The 18,237-nt window shown below is 38.8% G+C and overlaps 1 protein-coding gene across 11 annotated transcripts in view; it reads right to left on the reverse strand.

Moving 5' to 3' along the window:
* KLHL20 (kelch like family member 20) overlaps positions 1-18,237 on the reverse strand; it is a 99,263-nt gene that overhangs the window by 7,250 nt on the left and 73,776 nt on the right. For all 11 annotated transcript variants that reach the window (XM_030875448.3, XM_060296238.2, XM_060296245.2 and 8 more), the window contains one exon: positions 11,709-11,852. In XM_030875448.3, the coding sequence (XP_030731308.1) occupies positions 11,709-11,852 (144 nt within the window). The remainder of the gene's footprint in view (positions 1-11,708; positions 11,853-18,237) is intronic.

Consider the following 18,237-nt stretch of genomic DNA (forward strand, 5'->3'; position numbering starts at 1 on the left):
GCCACTCACTGTTGTGGCCTCTCCTGTTGCGGAGCACAGGCTCCGGATGTGCAGGCTCAGCAGCCATGGCTCACGGGCCCAGCCTCTCCACGGCATTTGGGATCTTCCTGGACCGGGGCACGAACCCGTGTCCCCTGCATCGGCAGGTTGACTCTCAACCACTGCGCCACCAGGGAAGCCCTAGCCAATTTTTTAATGTCAAATTCTCTTTACTAAAATAGCTGATATGGTTTCCATTTTTTTTAACTGAGCCCTGATTGATAAATTATTGGTGTTCAGAAATAAATATGACAAAAATCACTTGGAATTGTGCTGGGCATTTTATTACATAGGTGAAAAATTCTGTTAGTATATTAAGTATTGTATAGCAAACTATATCAATATTACAGGATATAAAATAAATAATACTAAAAATAGCCCTTGTTCTTAAGAGGCAAGCTGGGGAGACACAGCACATTCTTAAGGAAAAACCTCCAAACAAATTCTGAGAATGTAGTAACTCACAGAGATGAAAGAAGCAGAGATATAAGTGCTGCAGAATGGAGGCCCTGGAGAAAGGTTATGGTTAGTCAGTAAAGGTATCTTGAGGTTCATGCACTTTGAATAAAGTTTATTTTTCATCACTTTTAGAAAATTCTCAGCCAAATATTCTGTCTTCAAATATTGCTTCTGCTCTTATTGCTATTTTCCTTCTGGGCCTCCAATTACATATGTGTTAGTCTGTTTGTGTTCCCTGAGTTCCTTATGGTCTGTTCTTTACATTCTGTTCTTCTTTTTGGATATTTTCTATTAATCTGACTTTGAGTTTACTAACTCTGTCTTCTGCTGTGTCCAGTCTACTTCTACCCTATTTAATCTCATTCAATGAGTTCTTCATTTTAGATACTATATTTTCCAATTGTAGAAATGTACATCTTATTTTTAGATTCCAATCCCATATTAAAATTCTCCAACTTTTTAACCCATTGATCTTTTCCTCTATTTTATTCAATGTATTTATTATACTTATTTTAAAGTCTTTTTCTGTCATCTCCAAATATGGATTATCTATAAGTCGGCTTCTGTTGTCTACTTTTTCTCTCAATTATTGGCCACATTTTTCTGTTTCTTTATATGTCTCATATATTTTTTTATTGTATGCTTGGCATTATCATAAAATAATGGAATCCTAGAAACAGAAATTGATATTATACCCCTGTTGACAACACCTATGCCCCAAACAATGGATTCACTCTTTCTTATGTTAGGCAGACATGGTGAAATGTTGAACACCTCAATCCAATCAGGAATTAAGCTTTACAATCCACAGATTTAATGCAATCCCTGTCAAATTACCAATCGCATTTTTCACAGAAATAGAACAAAAAATTTTACAATTTGTGTGGAAACACAAAAGACCCTGAATAGCCAAAGCAATATTGAGAACAAAAAACGGAGCCAGAGGAATCAGACTCCCTGACTTCAAACTATACTACAAAGCTACAGTAATCAAAACAGTATGGTACTGGCACAAAAACAGAAATATAGATCAATGGTTCAGGATAGAAAGTCCAGAGATAAACCCATGCATCTGTGGTCACCTAATCTATGACAAAGGAGGCAAGAATATATAATGGAGAAAAGGCAGTCTCTTCAATAAGTGGTGATGGGAAAACTGGACAGCTACATGTAAAAGAATGAAATCAGAACACACACTAACACCATACACAAAAATAAACTCAAAATGGATTAAAGACCTAAATGTAAGGCCAGATACTATAAACTTCTTAGAGGAAAACCTAGGCAGAACACTCTCTGACATAAATCGCAGCAAGATCTTTTTGGATCCACCTCCTAGAGTAATGAAAATAAAAACAAAAATAAACAAATGGGACCTAATTAAACTTCAAAGCTTTTGCACAGGAAACTATAAACAAAACGAAAAGACAACCCTCAGAATGGGAGAAAATATCCAAAATACACAAACAGCTCATGCAGCTCAATATCAAATAAACGAACAACCCAACCAAAAAATGGACGAAAGATCTAAATAGACATTTCTTCAAAGAAGACATACAGATGGCCAAGAGGCACATGAAAAGGTGCTCAACATCACTAATTATTAGAGAAATGCAAATCAAAACTACAATAAGGTATCACCTCACACCATCAGAATAGCCATCATCAAAAAATTACAACAATAAATGCTGGAGAGGGTGTGGAGAAAAGAGAACCCTCCTACACTGTTGGTGGGAATGTAAACTGGTACAGCCACTATGGAGAAAGTATAGAGGTTCCTTAAAAAACTAAAAATAGAGCTACCATATGATCCAGCAATCCCAGTCCTGGGCATATATCTGGAGAAAACCATAATTCAAAATGGTTCATGCACCCCAATGTTCATTGCAGCACTATTTACAATAGCCAGGACATGGAAACAATCTAAATGTCCAACGATAGATGAATGGATAAAGCAGATGTGGTACATATATACAATGGAATATTAGCCATAAAAAAGAACAAAATAATGTCATTTGTAGCAACATGGATGGACCTGGAGACTGTCATACTGATGGAAGTAAGTCAGACAGAGAAAGACAAATATCATGATATCGCCTATATGTGGAATCCAAAAAAAGGCTACATATGGACTTATCTACAAAACAGAAATAGAGTTACAGATGTAGAAAATAAACTTACGGGGCAGAGTCAAGATGGCGGCAGGGGAGGACACTGAGTTCGTGCCTCCCCACAACTAGGGCGCTGGCCAGACACTGGTAGGGGACCTCGATGCCCAAGGAGATGGGAGGAACCCCTGAGAGGCCGGGTAGGACGTGGGGGGAGTAAGGGGGGATGAGAAGTGGAGGTCAGACAGGACCGGTGCCCCTGAGGGGTGGCTGGGAGGGGGAAGGGGTTCTCATAACTGGAGGAACGCTTGGGGGGCTTGGAGATCAGGGGGAGCAAGTCTAGCGTTTCCCCTGCCCAATCGGGCCCCGGGAAGCCTGCAGGGTTCCCGGGCCAGGTCCTCTGCCCTCTGAGGCCCCCTCTGGGCCATGTTGGTCCTAGGGGCGTAGGAGGGAGGCAGGGGGAGAAGAGGAGAGGAGGACAGGGTGGAGCCTTCTTTTTTTTTTTTAATTAATTAATTAATTAACTTATTTTTGGCTGTGTTGGGTCTTCATTGCTGCACGCAGGCTTTCTCTAGTTGTGGCGAGCTGCGGCTATTCTTCGTTGCAGTGTGTGGGCTTCTTATTGCAGTGGCTTCTCTTGTTGCGGAGCATGGGCTCTAGGCTCACGGGCTTCAGTAGTTGTGGCACACGAGCTCAGTAGTTGTGGCTCGCAGGCACTAGAGTGCAGACTCAGTAGTTGTGCCGCATGGGCTTAGCTGCTCCATGGCATGTGGGATCTTCCTGGACCAGGGCTTGAACCCACGTCCCCTGCATTGGCAGGTGGATTCTTAACCACTGCACCACCAGGGAAGCCCCAAAGCCCTCTTTGATTGGAGAATCGGGGAGGCACAGAGGGCGTTTCCCCTGCCCACTTGCCCCCGAAAAGCCTGTTGGGCTTCCTGGTCTGGTCCCCTGCCTTCTGGGGCCCCCTCTGGATCTGTGGGTCCTAGGGGCATAGGAGGGAGGAGGGGGGGAAGAAGAAGAGAGGCCAATGGGGCAGGGCCCTCCAGGGATTGGAGGATCGGGGGGAACTCACCTAGCGTTTCCCCTGCCCTCTCGGGTCCTGGACCTGGTCCTCCACCCTCCAAAGCCAGAGGCACTCCTGGGCCACTGCTGCTGCACTGAGCCTAAGCCCTCACCCTCCCAGGGCCTTATCCGGCCCTGTGGGACCTAAGCATAGGCCCCACCCACCACCTAAACCCCGCCCCCCAGAGCCAAGGCCTTTTCCGCTTTTTTTTCCCTCCTTTTTACTATTGTGGTTCTGTTTTACCTTCTGGTTGTTGTTTCATCTATATTTTTATTTTTTTATTCTTTCTAACAGAAATAAACGAAATAGAAACAAGTAAAATAGCAAAGATCAATAAAACTAAAAGTTTGTTCTTTGAGAAGATAAACAAAATCGATAAACCTTTAGCCAGACTCATCAAGAAAAAAACAGGGAGAGGACTCAAATAAATAAAATTAGAAATGAAAAAGGAGAAATCACAACTGACACCACAGAAATACAAAGGATTATAAGATACTACTACAAATGACTATATGCCAATAAAATGGATAACCACGAAGAAATGGACAAATTCTTGGAAAAGTACAATTTTCTAAGACTGAACCAGGAAGAACTAGAAAATATAAACAGACGTATCGCAAGTAATGAAATTGAAACTGTAATTAAAAAGTTTCCAACAAACAAGTCCAGGACCATATGGCTTCACAGGCGCATTCTATCCAACATTTAGAGAACAGATAACACCGATCCTTCTCAAACTCTTCCGAAAAATTGCAAAGGGGGGAGTACTCCCAAATTCGTTCTATGAAGCCACCATCACCCTGATACCAAAACCAGACAAAGATACTACAAAAAAAGAAAATAACAGACCAATATCACTGATGAACATAGATGCAAAAATCCTGAACAAAATACTAGCAAACAGAATCCAACAACACATTAAAAGGATCATATACCATGGTCAAGTGGGATTTATCCCAGGAATGCAAGGATTCTTCAATATACGCAAATCAATCAATGTGATACACCATATTAACAAATTAAGGAATAAAAACCATATGATCACCTCAATAGATGCAGAAAAAGCTTTTGACAAAATTCAACACCCATTTATGATAAAAACTCTCCAGAAAATGGGAATAGAGGGAACCTACCTCAACATGATAAAGGCTGTGTATGACAAACCCACAGAAAACATCATACTCAATGGTGAAAAACTGAAAGCATTTCCACTAAGATCAGGAACAAGACAAAGATGTCTATTCTTATTCAACATAGTTTTAGAAGTCCTAGCTATGGCAATCAGAGAAGAAAAAGAAATAAAAGGAATATAAATTGCAAAAAAAGAAGTAAAACTGTCACTGTTTGCAGATAACATGGTACTATACATAGAAAATCCTAAAGAAGCCACCAGAAAACTACTGGAGTTCAATGAATTTGGTAAGGTTGCAGGATACAAAATTAATGCACAGAAATCTCTACCATTCCTATACACTAACAATGAAAAATCAGAAAGAGAAATTAAGGAAACACTCCCATTTACCATTGCAAAAAAAAGAATAAAATACCTAGTAATAAACCTGCCTAAGGAGGCAAAAGACTTGTACTCAGAAAACTATAAAACCCTGATGAAAGAAATCAAAGATGACGTAAACAGATGGAGAAATATACCATATTCTTGGATGGAAGAACCAATATTGTGAAAATGACTATACTACCCAAAGCAATCTCCAGATTCAGTGCAATCCCTATCAAACTACCAATGGCATTCTTCACAGAACTAGAACAAAAAATTTTATAATGTGTACAGAAACACAAAAGATCCTGAATAGCCAAAGCAATCTTGATAAAGAAAAATGGAGCTGGAGGAATCTGGCTCCCCAACTTCAAACTATACTACAAAGCTACAGTAATCAAGATAGTATAGTACTGGCACAAAAACAGAAATATAGATCAATGGTTCAGGATAGAAAGCCCAGAGATAAACCCATGCACATATGGTCACCTAATTTATGACAAAGGAGGCAAGAACGTACAATGGAGAAAAGACAGCCTCTTTAATAAGTGGTGCTGGGAAAACTGGACAGCTACATGTAAAAGAATGAACTTAGAACACTCCCTAACACCAAACACAAAAATAAACTCAAAATGGATTAGAGATCTAAATGTAAGACCAGACACTATAAAACTCTTAGAGGAAAACATAGGAAGAACACTCTTTGACATAAATCACAGCAAGATCTTTTTTGATCCACCTCCTAGAGTAATGGAAATAAAAAGAAAAATAAACAAATGGGACCTAATGAAAACTAAAAGCTTTTGCAAAGCAAAGGAAACTACAAACAAGATGAAAAGACAACCCTCTGAATGGGAGAAAATACTTGCAAATGAATCAATGGACAAAGGATTAATCTCCAAAATGTATAAACAGCTCATGCAGCTCACTATTAAAAAAACAAACAACCCAATCAAAAAATGGGCAGAAGGGGCTTCCCTGGTGGCGCAGTGGTTGAGAGTCTGCCTGCCGATGCAGGGGACATGGGTTCGTGCCCTGGTCTGGGAAGATCCCACATGCCGCGGAGCGGCTAGGCCCATGAGCCATGGCCGCTGAGCCTGCACGTCTGGAGCCTGTGCTCCGCAGTGGGAGAGGCCACAATGGTAAGAGGCCCGCGTACTGCAAAGAAAAAAAAAAAAATGGGCAGAAGACCTAAATAGACATTTCTCCAAAGAAGACATACAGATGGCCAAGAGGCACATGAAAAGATGCTCAACATCACTAATTATTAGAGAAATGCAAATCAAAACTACAATGAAGTATCACCTCACACCGTCAGAATGGCCACCATCAAAAAATCTACACACAATAAATGCTGGAGAGGATGTAGAGAAAAGGGAAATCTTTTGCACTGTTGGTGGGAATGTAAATTGATACAGCCACTATGGAGAACACAGTATGGAGGTTCCTTAAAAAAACTAAAAATAGAACTACTATATGACCCAGCAATCCTGCTACTGGGCATATACCCTGAGAAAACCATAAGTCAAAAGGACACATGTACCCCAGTATTCACTGCAGCAGTATTTACAGTAGCCAGGACACAGAAACAACCTAAATGTCCAACGATAGAAGAATGGATAAAGATATGGTACATATGTACAATGGAATATTACTCAGCCACAAAAAGGAATGAAACTGGGTCATTTGTAGAGATGTGGATGGACCTAGAGTCTGTCATACAGAGTGAAGTAAGTCAGAAAGAGAAAAACAAGTATCGTATGTAAATGCATATATGTGGAATCTAGTAAAATGGTACAGATGAACCTATTTGTAGGGCAGGAATAGAGATGTAGACATAGAGAACGGACATGTGGACACAGCACGGGAAGGGGAGGGTGGGATGAATTGGGAGATTAGGTTTCATATAAATACATTACCATGTGTAAAATAGATAGCTAGTGGGAACCTGCTGTATAGCACAGGGAGCTCAGCTCGGTGCTCTGTGACGACCTAGATGGGTGGGATGGGGGGAGAGGGTGGGAGGGAGATCCAAGAGGGAGGGAATATAGGTATACACATAGCTGATTCACTTCATTGTACAGCAGAGACTAACACAACATTGTAAAGCAATTTTACACCAATAAGAAAAAAATAAACCTATGGTTACCAGGGGGAAGTTGGGGGGAGGGATAAATTGGGAGATTGGGATTGACATATACACACTACTATATATAAAACAGGTAACTAATAAGGACCTACTGTATAGCACAGTGAACTCTATTCAATACTGTGTAATGGCCTATGGAAAAGAATCTAAAAAAGAGTGGATAGATGTATATGTATAAAGATTCACTTTGCTGTACATCTGAAACTAACAGAACATTGTAAATCAACTCTACTCCAATAAAAATATTTTTTTAAAAAAGGAACTGAGCTTTAGTTAGACTCAGTCCACCTTTGTTTTTAAATGTCTCAAGGATGAGATGTCTTGTATTTGTTGCAGGCCCCTCCCTATAGTAGGACTTTATCTTCTAAGCACTGTAAGATTGCATGAGATTTCACTTAACCTGGTCCACTGCTCTCCTGTGCTATCCCAGCACTCAGCAAACGTCCCACTGGGAAAAACAAAAGTATGTTCCAGAATCCAATCTGTCATGCCAGCCTACATGATTTTCAAAAGTTCCCCTGATTTATGCTCCTCCAGGAGAACCCCTCTGCCTAGACCAAGTCCAGTATTCAACCCATGTTAAAACTTGGCAAATGTTTTGGGGAAGAAAATAGCTGATGATCTCATCTCACATAAGATGGGCTCTTTCTTCAGTGGACTCTTAGCTCATCTAGTCCTTGTTACTTCTACATGTCTCTGATGATTTTAAAAATATGATATTTGTACTTTGTCATTTTTTCCTAGTTGTTGCAGTGGGAATGATGGCTGTCACTACTTATTGCATTCTACTTAGAAGCAAAAGCCTTTGCATAACTTTTTAAACCCTTTTATTGTAAAATAAAATATTGATACAGAAAGCCACACAAGAACAAATGTATAGTTTAATAAGTTATTATAAGGAAAGTCTACTTATAACCACCATCCAGGCCAAGAAAAATAACTTTGCCTGCCACACTGGAAGCCCTTCCACGTGTCCCTTTCCAATCTCAAAACCTTCCCCCAGGCAGGGTAACCATTATCCTGACTTTTACAGTAATCATTTCCTTGCATTTCTTTATAGTTTTATCAGCCACGTATGCATCCCTAGACACTTACTCTTACTTATTAATTTCTTTTTGTATTTTTATTTACTTAGTTTGTATTTTTTTATTTTTTGGTCGTGCCATGCAGCACGCAGGATCTCAGTTCCCCGACCAGGGATCTAACCCGTGCCCCCTGCCATGGAAGCGCGGGGTCTTAACAACTGGACCACTTTTTCATATTTTTAAAAAGTCTCCTTTTTTCTACAGGTTTTTCCTCTATTCTCCTTCTCCCTCCCCCACTCCCAGAATTCATGTTTTAGAACCTGGGCATTTGACCTGCAACTTCTCCCACAATATGGATTTGATCGACTGTACACTTATAGTGCAGCTCTACACATTGGCCTGTCCTCTGTATGTTCTGCAAACTGGCAGCTGGATTCAGAGGTTAGATCAAACCACGTTTGGTCCCTTTGGCAACACTACAGAAGGTGGTGTGTTAGGAGCTGTTATTAATTACTAGGTGCATTAATTTACTGAGTGTTGCAATATGGTGATATTCTATCCTTTATTTTCTTTTGCTGGAATACTTTATAAAAAGAAACAATCCTCTTATCTACGGATCCTCTCTCTCTCTCTCCCCGCTTCCTTGCCTCTCCTTCTCTCTCACTTTCTCTCTGCTTCTGTTTCTTTCTCTCTCTCTCTCTGCCTCTGTTTCCTACTATTTTATTACCCAATTCATATGCGATACAGTTGGTAAAAGAAAGCCTGGATATATGCTTACTAGTTTTCAAGATAATAAAATCTTCCAAAGGTAACTAATTAGGTTTTTTTAAAATATCAACAGGAACCCATAGATTTAAATATATTTATTGGATTTTAATCAATTACAATTATCTCTTTTAAGGTTAAAATTGTATCATCTTTGGTCAGTGGAACATCTTCAAATTGACTCTTGAATCTTTTTGATATCTAGTAGTCTTTGATAGCTTGCTTGCTATCTGGTATGAAAAGATGGTTCAGGCTCATCTATACATTCCCTGTCCTAAATCTGGAATCAGACATTTCTCTAAGAAGCCCTGGTTTCTTTTAGTGGGAAAAGGAATTTCAAGACAGTCAGGGAGTGGAGATGTTCACTGACTTGGCTGGTCATTATTTCTACGCCTCTTCAGTTGATAGAGCTAGAATATAATTTTTTTTAAGAAAAATTTAACTCAAATTTTTCAATTTTTAAAAAATTACAACAGGAAAATAATTTTGAATCACAGTTTTTAGCATCTGCTCTGTTCCCTTGTTTTCATTTTCTTCTTCATGGACTCCTATTATCTGTATAGTGGATTTTTACCTGTCTTCAATATTTGTTGCTGTCTCTCAAATCCTTTTTACCTCTTTATTTCTTTTTGACTTTAAAACTTTCCTCTTTTTCACCTTCTATTTGTCTTTTGGCATTATCTGTTTTGCTCATTTGTTCTAATTTAACCCTTCATTCTACAGTGATTTTTTCTTACATTTCTAGTATTTTTCTGAGTTTTGTCATCTCATTTCTGAGCTTTTCAGATTCTGACTTGTGTGTTTTCATATCTCGCACTGTTTTCCTAATGCCTTTTAGCATATTTTTGAAATAGTTGATTATAGTTTTGATCTGTTCTGTAGTTGTATCTTTCTGGTATGCTTTCATTCTCTATAGAGACGTAATTGCTGCTTATTCTCTCTTCATATATTAACTTTAATGGGATCTAGCCTCAACACCTTTCTGTTGCTCATTTTTACATGAAATGAGTTTTCCTGAACTCTTAGAAGAAAGAGTGGTTTGTGCTAATATTTCCAGTTTCATGGAGTTCCCTCTTTTTTTTTTTTCATGTAGCATTAAAAAATATAGTGGTTTGCCTCCTGAGGTGTATTGGCTTTATTCAATACTCCTACTTTTAACCTGGCCTTCTTTTCACTGTATCTGTTGTCCTTGTTCTGCTCAATTTTGACTCTGCTCCCAGAAGTGTGGGCCCTGTCCTGGAAAGCCATCTTGGCTGGTCAATTTTGAGGGTTCCTAGTGACTAGATGGCTCTAGCACAACTGGTTCTCAACTGGGGTGATTGTGCCTCCAACCCCACCCCCCAGGACATGTGGCAACGTCTGGGGACATTTTTGGTTATTACAACCAGGCATGTACTAGTGGCACTTAATCAGTAGAGGCCAAGGATGCTGTTAAACACCCTATAGTGCACAGGACAGCCCCTCCCCCACCCAACAAAGAATTCTTTGTTGCATCTCCCTCCCTCTTGCATCTCCCTTCCACCCTCCCTATCTAAAATATGTTACTCCATTTTCTTCTGGCATAAAGTATTGCTTCAAAAAATCTGATAATAGGGGCTTCCCTGGTGGCCCAGTGGTTGAGAATCCGCCTGCCGATGCAGGGGACACGGGTTCGAGCCCTGGTCTGGGAAGATCCCACGTGCCGTGGAGCAGCTAAGCCCATGCGCCACTACTGACCCGTGCTCTAGAGCCTGCAAGCCACAACTACCAAAGCCTGTGCACCTAGAGCCCGTGCTCTGCAACAAGAGCAGCCACTGCAATGAGAAGCCTGCACACGGCAAGGAAGAGTACCTCCCACTGTCCGCAACTAGAGAAAAGCCCATGTGTAGCAACGAAGACTGAACGCAGACAAAAAGAAAAAAAAAAAGTATACAGTAAATTATAGCAACCCACCAAGATTTCCCCAAGTATACTTCAGGAATTAATGAGAGGAGCCAGGGACTTCCCTGGTGGTCCAGTGGGTAAGACTCCATGCTCCCAATGCAGGGGGCCTGGGTTTGATCCCTCGTTGGGGAACTAAGATCCCACATACCGCAACTAGAGAGCCGGCATGCCTCAACTACTGAGCCTGCACGCCACAACTAGAGAAGCCCTGCTACAAAGACCCTGCGTGCCACAACAAAGTCCCAGTGCAGCCAAAATAAACAAACAAATAAATAAAAACTTAAAAAAAGAATTAATGAGAATCCACATACAAAATACCTTGGAGTTTTTATAAGGTATGCTACACAAAGAATTATTGCTTTAATCATTTTTTCTGGAGGAAGCCTGAGCAAAGTCATTCCAATTACTGGGGGAAAAAAATCAGAACAGATTTCAGAAGTGGTATCCTTGATATCATATATAAAATGAAATTTAAAGTATGATTCCAACACTTCAATGTTAGGCTCAGTCAGTGTAACACATAATTTAAAAAAATTGGGTTATATCTTTCATCTTCCTAGACTTTAAAGTTAACTGAAAACTTTTTCCTTAAAGCCCATGGGAAATCTACAGAATAGTGAATCCCTAGTGTCCTAAATTGTTTCTTTTAAAAAACTGAAAATGACTTTAAAAAAATCACCTCTCAACGATGTTGAGGCAAGACACTCCATCCTGGCCACCCACAGCATAGAGAAAGCCTCCAAGCACAGCCACACCAACACTTGTCCTGCAGGTGCTTGTAGGAGCAACATCACTGCTCCATTGGTTTGTTTTGGGGTCATACCTGCAGAGAACACGTCAAGAACACAGTTCGTATTACACAAAGAGGGCTATGTTTATACATGCAATGATATATAATATGATATATATATTCTTTCCCCAAATATAGGCTGATAAGTAACTAAATATGTGATAGTCTAATTTATATATAGTTTTTGAAATTCAGTTTTACTTAAAAAGTTACATATAAATATATTTTCTTTAAAAATTTTTTTCAGAATGTTATAGATAAAGCTAAAATTCTTTTTGAGTTCCACCCAACTTCTGTTCTTTTCCCATTTTGATTTGGTGTACATCCTTCAAGATTTTTCGGTAAAATTCTTTTAAATAGGTATATATCTATCCATATATATATATTTCTTTATATGCAAGCATGTTTTCTGTACATAAGTAATGCCACATATTATGCATTACTTTTTCACTCAATATATTTCTGAGATCTATTCATAATAGATATAGCTCTAGATTTCTCTTTTGAACTATCTAATTATATTGTGTGTGCCATATATTATTTAAATCATATTTCTATTGATGTATCCTTACATTGTGACATTTTGTTATTAAAAACAGTGACCACCCTTGTATATTTCTCCTTGTGCAATGGATGATGAGAAGCAGAATCATGGAGCAAAGAGTATATTCATTTTTTTTTAACATCTTTATTGGAGTATAGTTGCTTTACAATGTTCGGTTAGTTTCTGCTGTATAACAAAGTGAATCAGCTACACATACACATATATCCCATATCCCTTCTCTCTTGCATCTCCCTTCCACCCTCCCTATCTAACCCCTCTAGGTAGTCACAAAGCACCGAGCTGATCTCCCTGTGCTATGCAGCTGCTTCCCACTAGCTATCTATTTTACATTGGGTAATGTACATATGTCCATGCCACTCTCTCACTTCGTCCCAGCTTACCCTTTCCCCTCCCCGTGTCCTCAAGTGCATTCTCTATGTCTGTCTTTATTCCTATCCTGCCCCTAGGTTCATCAGAACCTTTTTTTTTTTAGATTCCATATATATGTGTTAGCATACAGTATTTATTTTTCTCTTTCTGACTTACTTCACTCTGTATGACAGAATCTAGGTCCATCCACCTCACTACAAATAACTCAATTTTGTTTCTTTTTATGGCTGAGTAATAATCCATGTATATATGTGCCACATCTTCTTTATTCAATCATCTGTCGATGGACATTTAGGTTGGTTCCATGTCCTGGCTATTGTAAATAGAGCTGCAATGAACATTGTGGTACATGACTCATTTTGAATTATGGTTTTCTCAGGGTATATGCCTAGTAGTGGAATTGCTAGGTCATATGGTAGTTCTATTTTTAGTTTTTTAAGGAACCTCCATACCATTCTCCATAGTGACTGTATCAATTTACATTCCCACCAACAGTGCAAGAAGGTTCCTGTTTCTCTACACCCTCTCTAGCATTTATTACTTGTGGATTTTTTGATGATGGCCATTCTGACCAGTGTGAGGTGATACCTCATTGTAGTTTTTTTTTTTTTTTTGCAGTACACGGGCCTCTCACTGTTGTGGCCTCTCTCGTTGCGGAGCACAGGCTCCGCACGTGCAGGCTGAGCAGCCATGGCTCACAGGCCCAGCCGCTTCGTAGCATGTGGGATCTTCCCAGACTGGGGCACAAACCCGTGTCCCCTGCATCGGCAGGCGGACTCTCAACCACTGCGCCACCAGGGAAGCTCCCTCATTGTAGTTTTGACTTGTATTTTTCTAATGATTTGCGATGTTGAGCATCCTTTCATGTGTTTGTTGGCAATCTGTATATCTTCTTTGGAGAAACGTCTATTTAGGTCTTCTGCCCATTTTGGGGTTGGGTTGTTTGTTTTTTTGATATTGAGCTGCATGAGCTGCTTGTATATTTTGGAGATTAATCCTTTGTCAGTTGCTTCGTTTGCAAATATTTTCTCCCATTGTGAGGGTTGTCTTTTCGTCTTGCTTATGATTTCCTTTGTTGTGCAAAAGCTTTTAGGTTTCCTTAGGTCCCATTTGTTTTTATTTCTATTTCTCTAGGAGGTAGATCAAAAAGGATCTTGCTGTGATTTATGTCATGGAGTGTTCTGCCTATGTTTTCCTCTAAGAATTTGTTAGTGTCTGGCCTTACATTTAGGTCTTTAATCCATTTTGAGTTTACTTTTGTGTATGGTGTAAGGGAGGGGTCTAATTTCATTCTTTTATATGTAGCTGTCCAGTTTTCCCAGCACCACTTATTGAAGAGGTGTCTTTTTTCCACTGTATATTCCTGCCTCCTTTATCAAAGATAAGGTGACCATATGTGCGTGGGTTTATCTCTGGGCTTTCTACCATACTGTCTTGATTACTGTAGCTTCTTGGTATAGTCTGAAGTCAGGGAGTCTGATTCTTCCAGCTCCATTTTTCTTTCTCAAGATTGCTTTGGCTATTCAGGTCTTTTGTGTTTCAATAGAAATTGTGAAACTTTTAGTTCTAGTTCTGTGAAAAATGCCATTGGTAGTATGATAGCGATTGCACTGAATCTGTAGATTGCTTTGGGTAGTACAGTCATTTCCACAATGTTGATTCTTCCAATCCAAGAACATGGTACATCTCTCCATCTCTTTGTATCATCTTTCATTTCTTTCATCAGTGTCTTATAGTTTTCTGCATACAGGTCTTTTGTCTCCTTAGATAGGTTTATTCCTAGGTATTTTATTCTTTTTGTTGCAATGGTAAATGGGAGTGTTTTCTTTATTTCACTTTCAGATTTTTCATCATTAGTGTATAGGAATGCAAGAGATTTCTGTGCATTAATTTTGTATCCTGCTGCTTTACCAAATTCATTGATTAGCTCTAGTAGTTTTCTGGTAGCATCTTTAGGATTCTCTACGTATAGTATCATGTTATCTGCACACAGTGACAGTTTTATTTCTTCTTTTCCGATTTGGCTTCCTTTTATTTCTTTTTCTTCTCTGATTGCTGTGGCTAAAACTTCCAAAACTAAGTTGAATAATAGTGGTGAGAGTGGACAACCTTGTCTTGTTCCTGATCTTAGAGGAAATGGTTTCAGTTTTTCACCATTGAGAACGATGTTGGCTGTGGGTTTGTCATATATGGACTTTATTATGTTGAGGTAGGTTCCCTCTATGCCTACTTTCTGGAGAGTTTTTATCATAAATGGGTGTTAAATTTTGTCAAAAGCTTTTTCTGCATCTATTGAGATTATCCCATGGTTTTTATATTTCAATTTAATATGGTGTATCACATTGATTGATTTGCATATATTGAAGAATCCTTGCATCCCTGGGATAAACCCCACTTGATCATCGTGTGTGATCCTTTTAAGGTGCTGTTGGATTCTGTTTGCTGGTATTTTGTTGAGGATCTTTGCATGTATCTTCATCAGTGATATTGGCCTGTAGTTTTCTTTTTTTGTGATATCTTTGTCTGGTTTTGGCATCAGGATGATGGTGGCCTCGTAGAATGAGTTTGGGAGTGTTCCTCCCTCTGCTATATTTTGGAAGAGTTTGAGAAGGATAGGTGTTAGCTCTTTTCTAAATGTTTGATACAATTCGCCTGTGAAGCCATCTGGTCCTGGGCTTTTGTTTGTTGGAAGATTTTTAATCACAGTTTCAATTTCAGTGCTTGTGATTGTTCTGTTTATATTTTCTATTTCTTCCTGTTTCAGTCTCAGAAGGTTGTGCTTTTCTAAGAATTTGTCTATTTCTTTCAGGTTGTCCAATTTATTGGCATATAGTTGCTTGTAGTAATCTCTCATGATCCTTTGTATTTCTTCAGTGTCAGTTGTTACTTCTCCTTTTTCATTTCTAATTCTATTGATTTGAGTGTTCTCCATTGTTTTCTTGATGAGTTTGGCTAATGGTTTATCAATTTTGTTTTATTTCTGATCTGATCTTTATGATTTCTTTCCTTCTGCTAACTTTGGGTTTTTTTTGTTCTTCCTTCTCTAATTGCTTTAGGTGTAAGGTTAGGTTGTTTATTTGAGATTTTTCTTGTTTCTTGAGGTGGGATTGTATTGCTATAGACTTCCCTCTTAGAACTGCTTTTGCTGCCTCCCATAGGTTTTGGGTTGTCATGCTTTCATTGTCGTTTGTTTCTAGGTATTTTTTGATTTCCTCTCTGATTTCTTCAGTGATCTCTTGGTTATTTAGTAGCATACTGTTTAGCCTCCATGTGTTTGGATTTTTTAGTTTTTTCCCTGTAATTTATATCTAGTCTCATAGCATTGTGGTCGGAAAAGATAGTTGATATGATTTCAATTTTCTTAAATTTACCAAGGCTTGATTTGTGCCCCAAGATATGATCTATCCTAGAGAATGTTACATGAGCACATAAGAAAGTGTATTCTGTTGTTTTTGGATGGAATGTCCTATACATAAAAATTAATGTCCATCTTGTCTAGTGTGTCATTTAAAGCTTGTGTTTCATTATTTATTTTCATTTTGGATGATCTGTCCATTGGTTAAAGTGGGATATTAAAGTCCCCTACTATTATTGTGTTGCTGTTGATTTCCCCTTTTATTGCTGTTAGCATTTGCCTTATGTATTGAGGTGCTCCTATTTTGGGTGCATAAATGTTTATAATTGTGATATCTTCTTCTTGGATTGATCCCTTGATCATTATGGTAGTGTCCTTCTTTGTCTCTTGTAACAGTCTTTATTTTAAACTCTATTTTTTCTGATATGTGAATTGCTACTCCAGCTTTCTTTCAATTTCCATTTGCATGGAATATCTTTTTCCATCCCCTCACTTTCAATCTGTATGTGTCCCTAGGTCTGAGGTGGGTCTCTTGTAGACAGCATATATATGGGTCTTGTTTTTGTATCCATTCAGCCAGTCCATGTCTTTTGGTTGGAGCATTTAATCCATTTACATTTAAGGTAATTATCGATATGTATGTTCCTCTTACCATTTTCTTAATTGTTTTGGGTTTGTTTTTGTAGGTCTATTCCTTCTCTTGTGTTTCCTGCCTAGAGAAGTTCCTTTAGCATTTGTTGTAAAGCTGGTTTGGTGATGCTGAATTCTCAGTTTTTGCTTGTCTGTAAAGGTTTTAATTTCTCTGTTGACTCTGAAAGAGATCCTTGCTGGGTAGAGTAATCTTGGTTGTAGGATTCTCCCTTTCATCACTTTAAATATGTCCTGCGACTCCCTTCTGGTTTGCAGAATTTCTGCTGAAAGATCAGTTGTTAACCTTATGGGGGATTTCCTTGAATGTTATTTGTTGCTTTTCCCTTGCTGCTTTTAATATTTTTTCTTTGAATTTAATTTTCGATAGTTTGATTAATATGTGTCTTGGCATGTTTCTCCTTGAATTTATCCTGTATGGGACTTGCGGTGCTTCCTGGACTTGATTGACTTTCCTTTCCCATGTGAGGAAAGTTTTCAACTATAATCTCTTCAAATATTTTCTCAGACCCTTTCTTTTTCTCTCCTTCTTCTGGGACCCCTATAATTCGAATGTTGGTGCGTTTAATGTTGTCCCAGAGGTCTCTGAGACTGTCCTCAATTCTTTTCATTCTTTTTTCTTTATTCTGCTCTGCAGTAGTTATTTCCACTATTTTCTCTTCCAAGTCAGTTATCTGTTCTTCTGCCTCAGTTATTCTATTGATTCCTTCCAGAGAATTTTTAATTTCATTTATTGTGGTGTTCAGCATTGTTTTTTTGCTCCTTAGTTCTTCTAGGTCCTTGTTAAACGTTTCTTGTATTTTCTGCATTCCATTTCCAAGATTTTGGATCATCTTTACTATCATTACTCTGAATTCTTTTTCATGTAGACTTCCTATTCCCTGTTCATTTGTTTGGTCTGGTGGGTTTTTACCTTGCTGCTTCATCAGCTGCATAGTTCTCTGTTAGTGGAGCTGGGTCTTAGTATTGATTGATATTACGTGGGGCCAGGAGGTCTCTGGTGGTCCAGTGTCTTGAACTTGGCTCTCCTACCTCAGAGGCTCAGGCCTGACACCAGGCCGGAGCACCAACACCCTGTCAGTCACATGGCTCAGAAGAAAAGGGAGGAAAAAAGAAAGAAAAAAATAAAGTAAAATAAAATAAAGTACATAAAAAAAATTATTAACATAAAAAATAATAATTTTAAAAAATGAGAACCAAACCAATAAACAAATCCACCAATGATAAGTGTTAAAAACTAAACTAAGATAAACATAAATATCAAAAACAAATCAGCTGCAGACAGCAAACCCTAAGTCTACAGTTGCTCCTAAAGTCCACCACCTCAATTTTGAGACGATTTGTTATCTATTCAGGTATTCCACAGATGCAGGGTACATCAAGTTGATTGTCGGGATTTAATCCACTGCTCCTGAGGCTGCATGGAGAAATTTCCCTTTCTCTTCTTTCTTTGCACAGCTTCTGGGGTTCAGCTTTGGTTT

Source organism: Globicephala melas, chromosome 1 (assembly GCF_963455315.2).
Source record: "Globicephala melas chromosome 1, mGloMel1.2, whole genome shotgun sequence".
In the NCBI taxonomy this organism is placed as follows: domain Eukaryota; kingdom Metazoa; phylum Chordata; class Mammalia; order Artiodactyla; family Delphinidae; genus Globicephala; species Globicephala melas.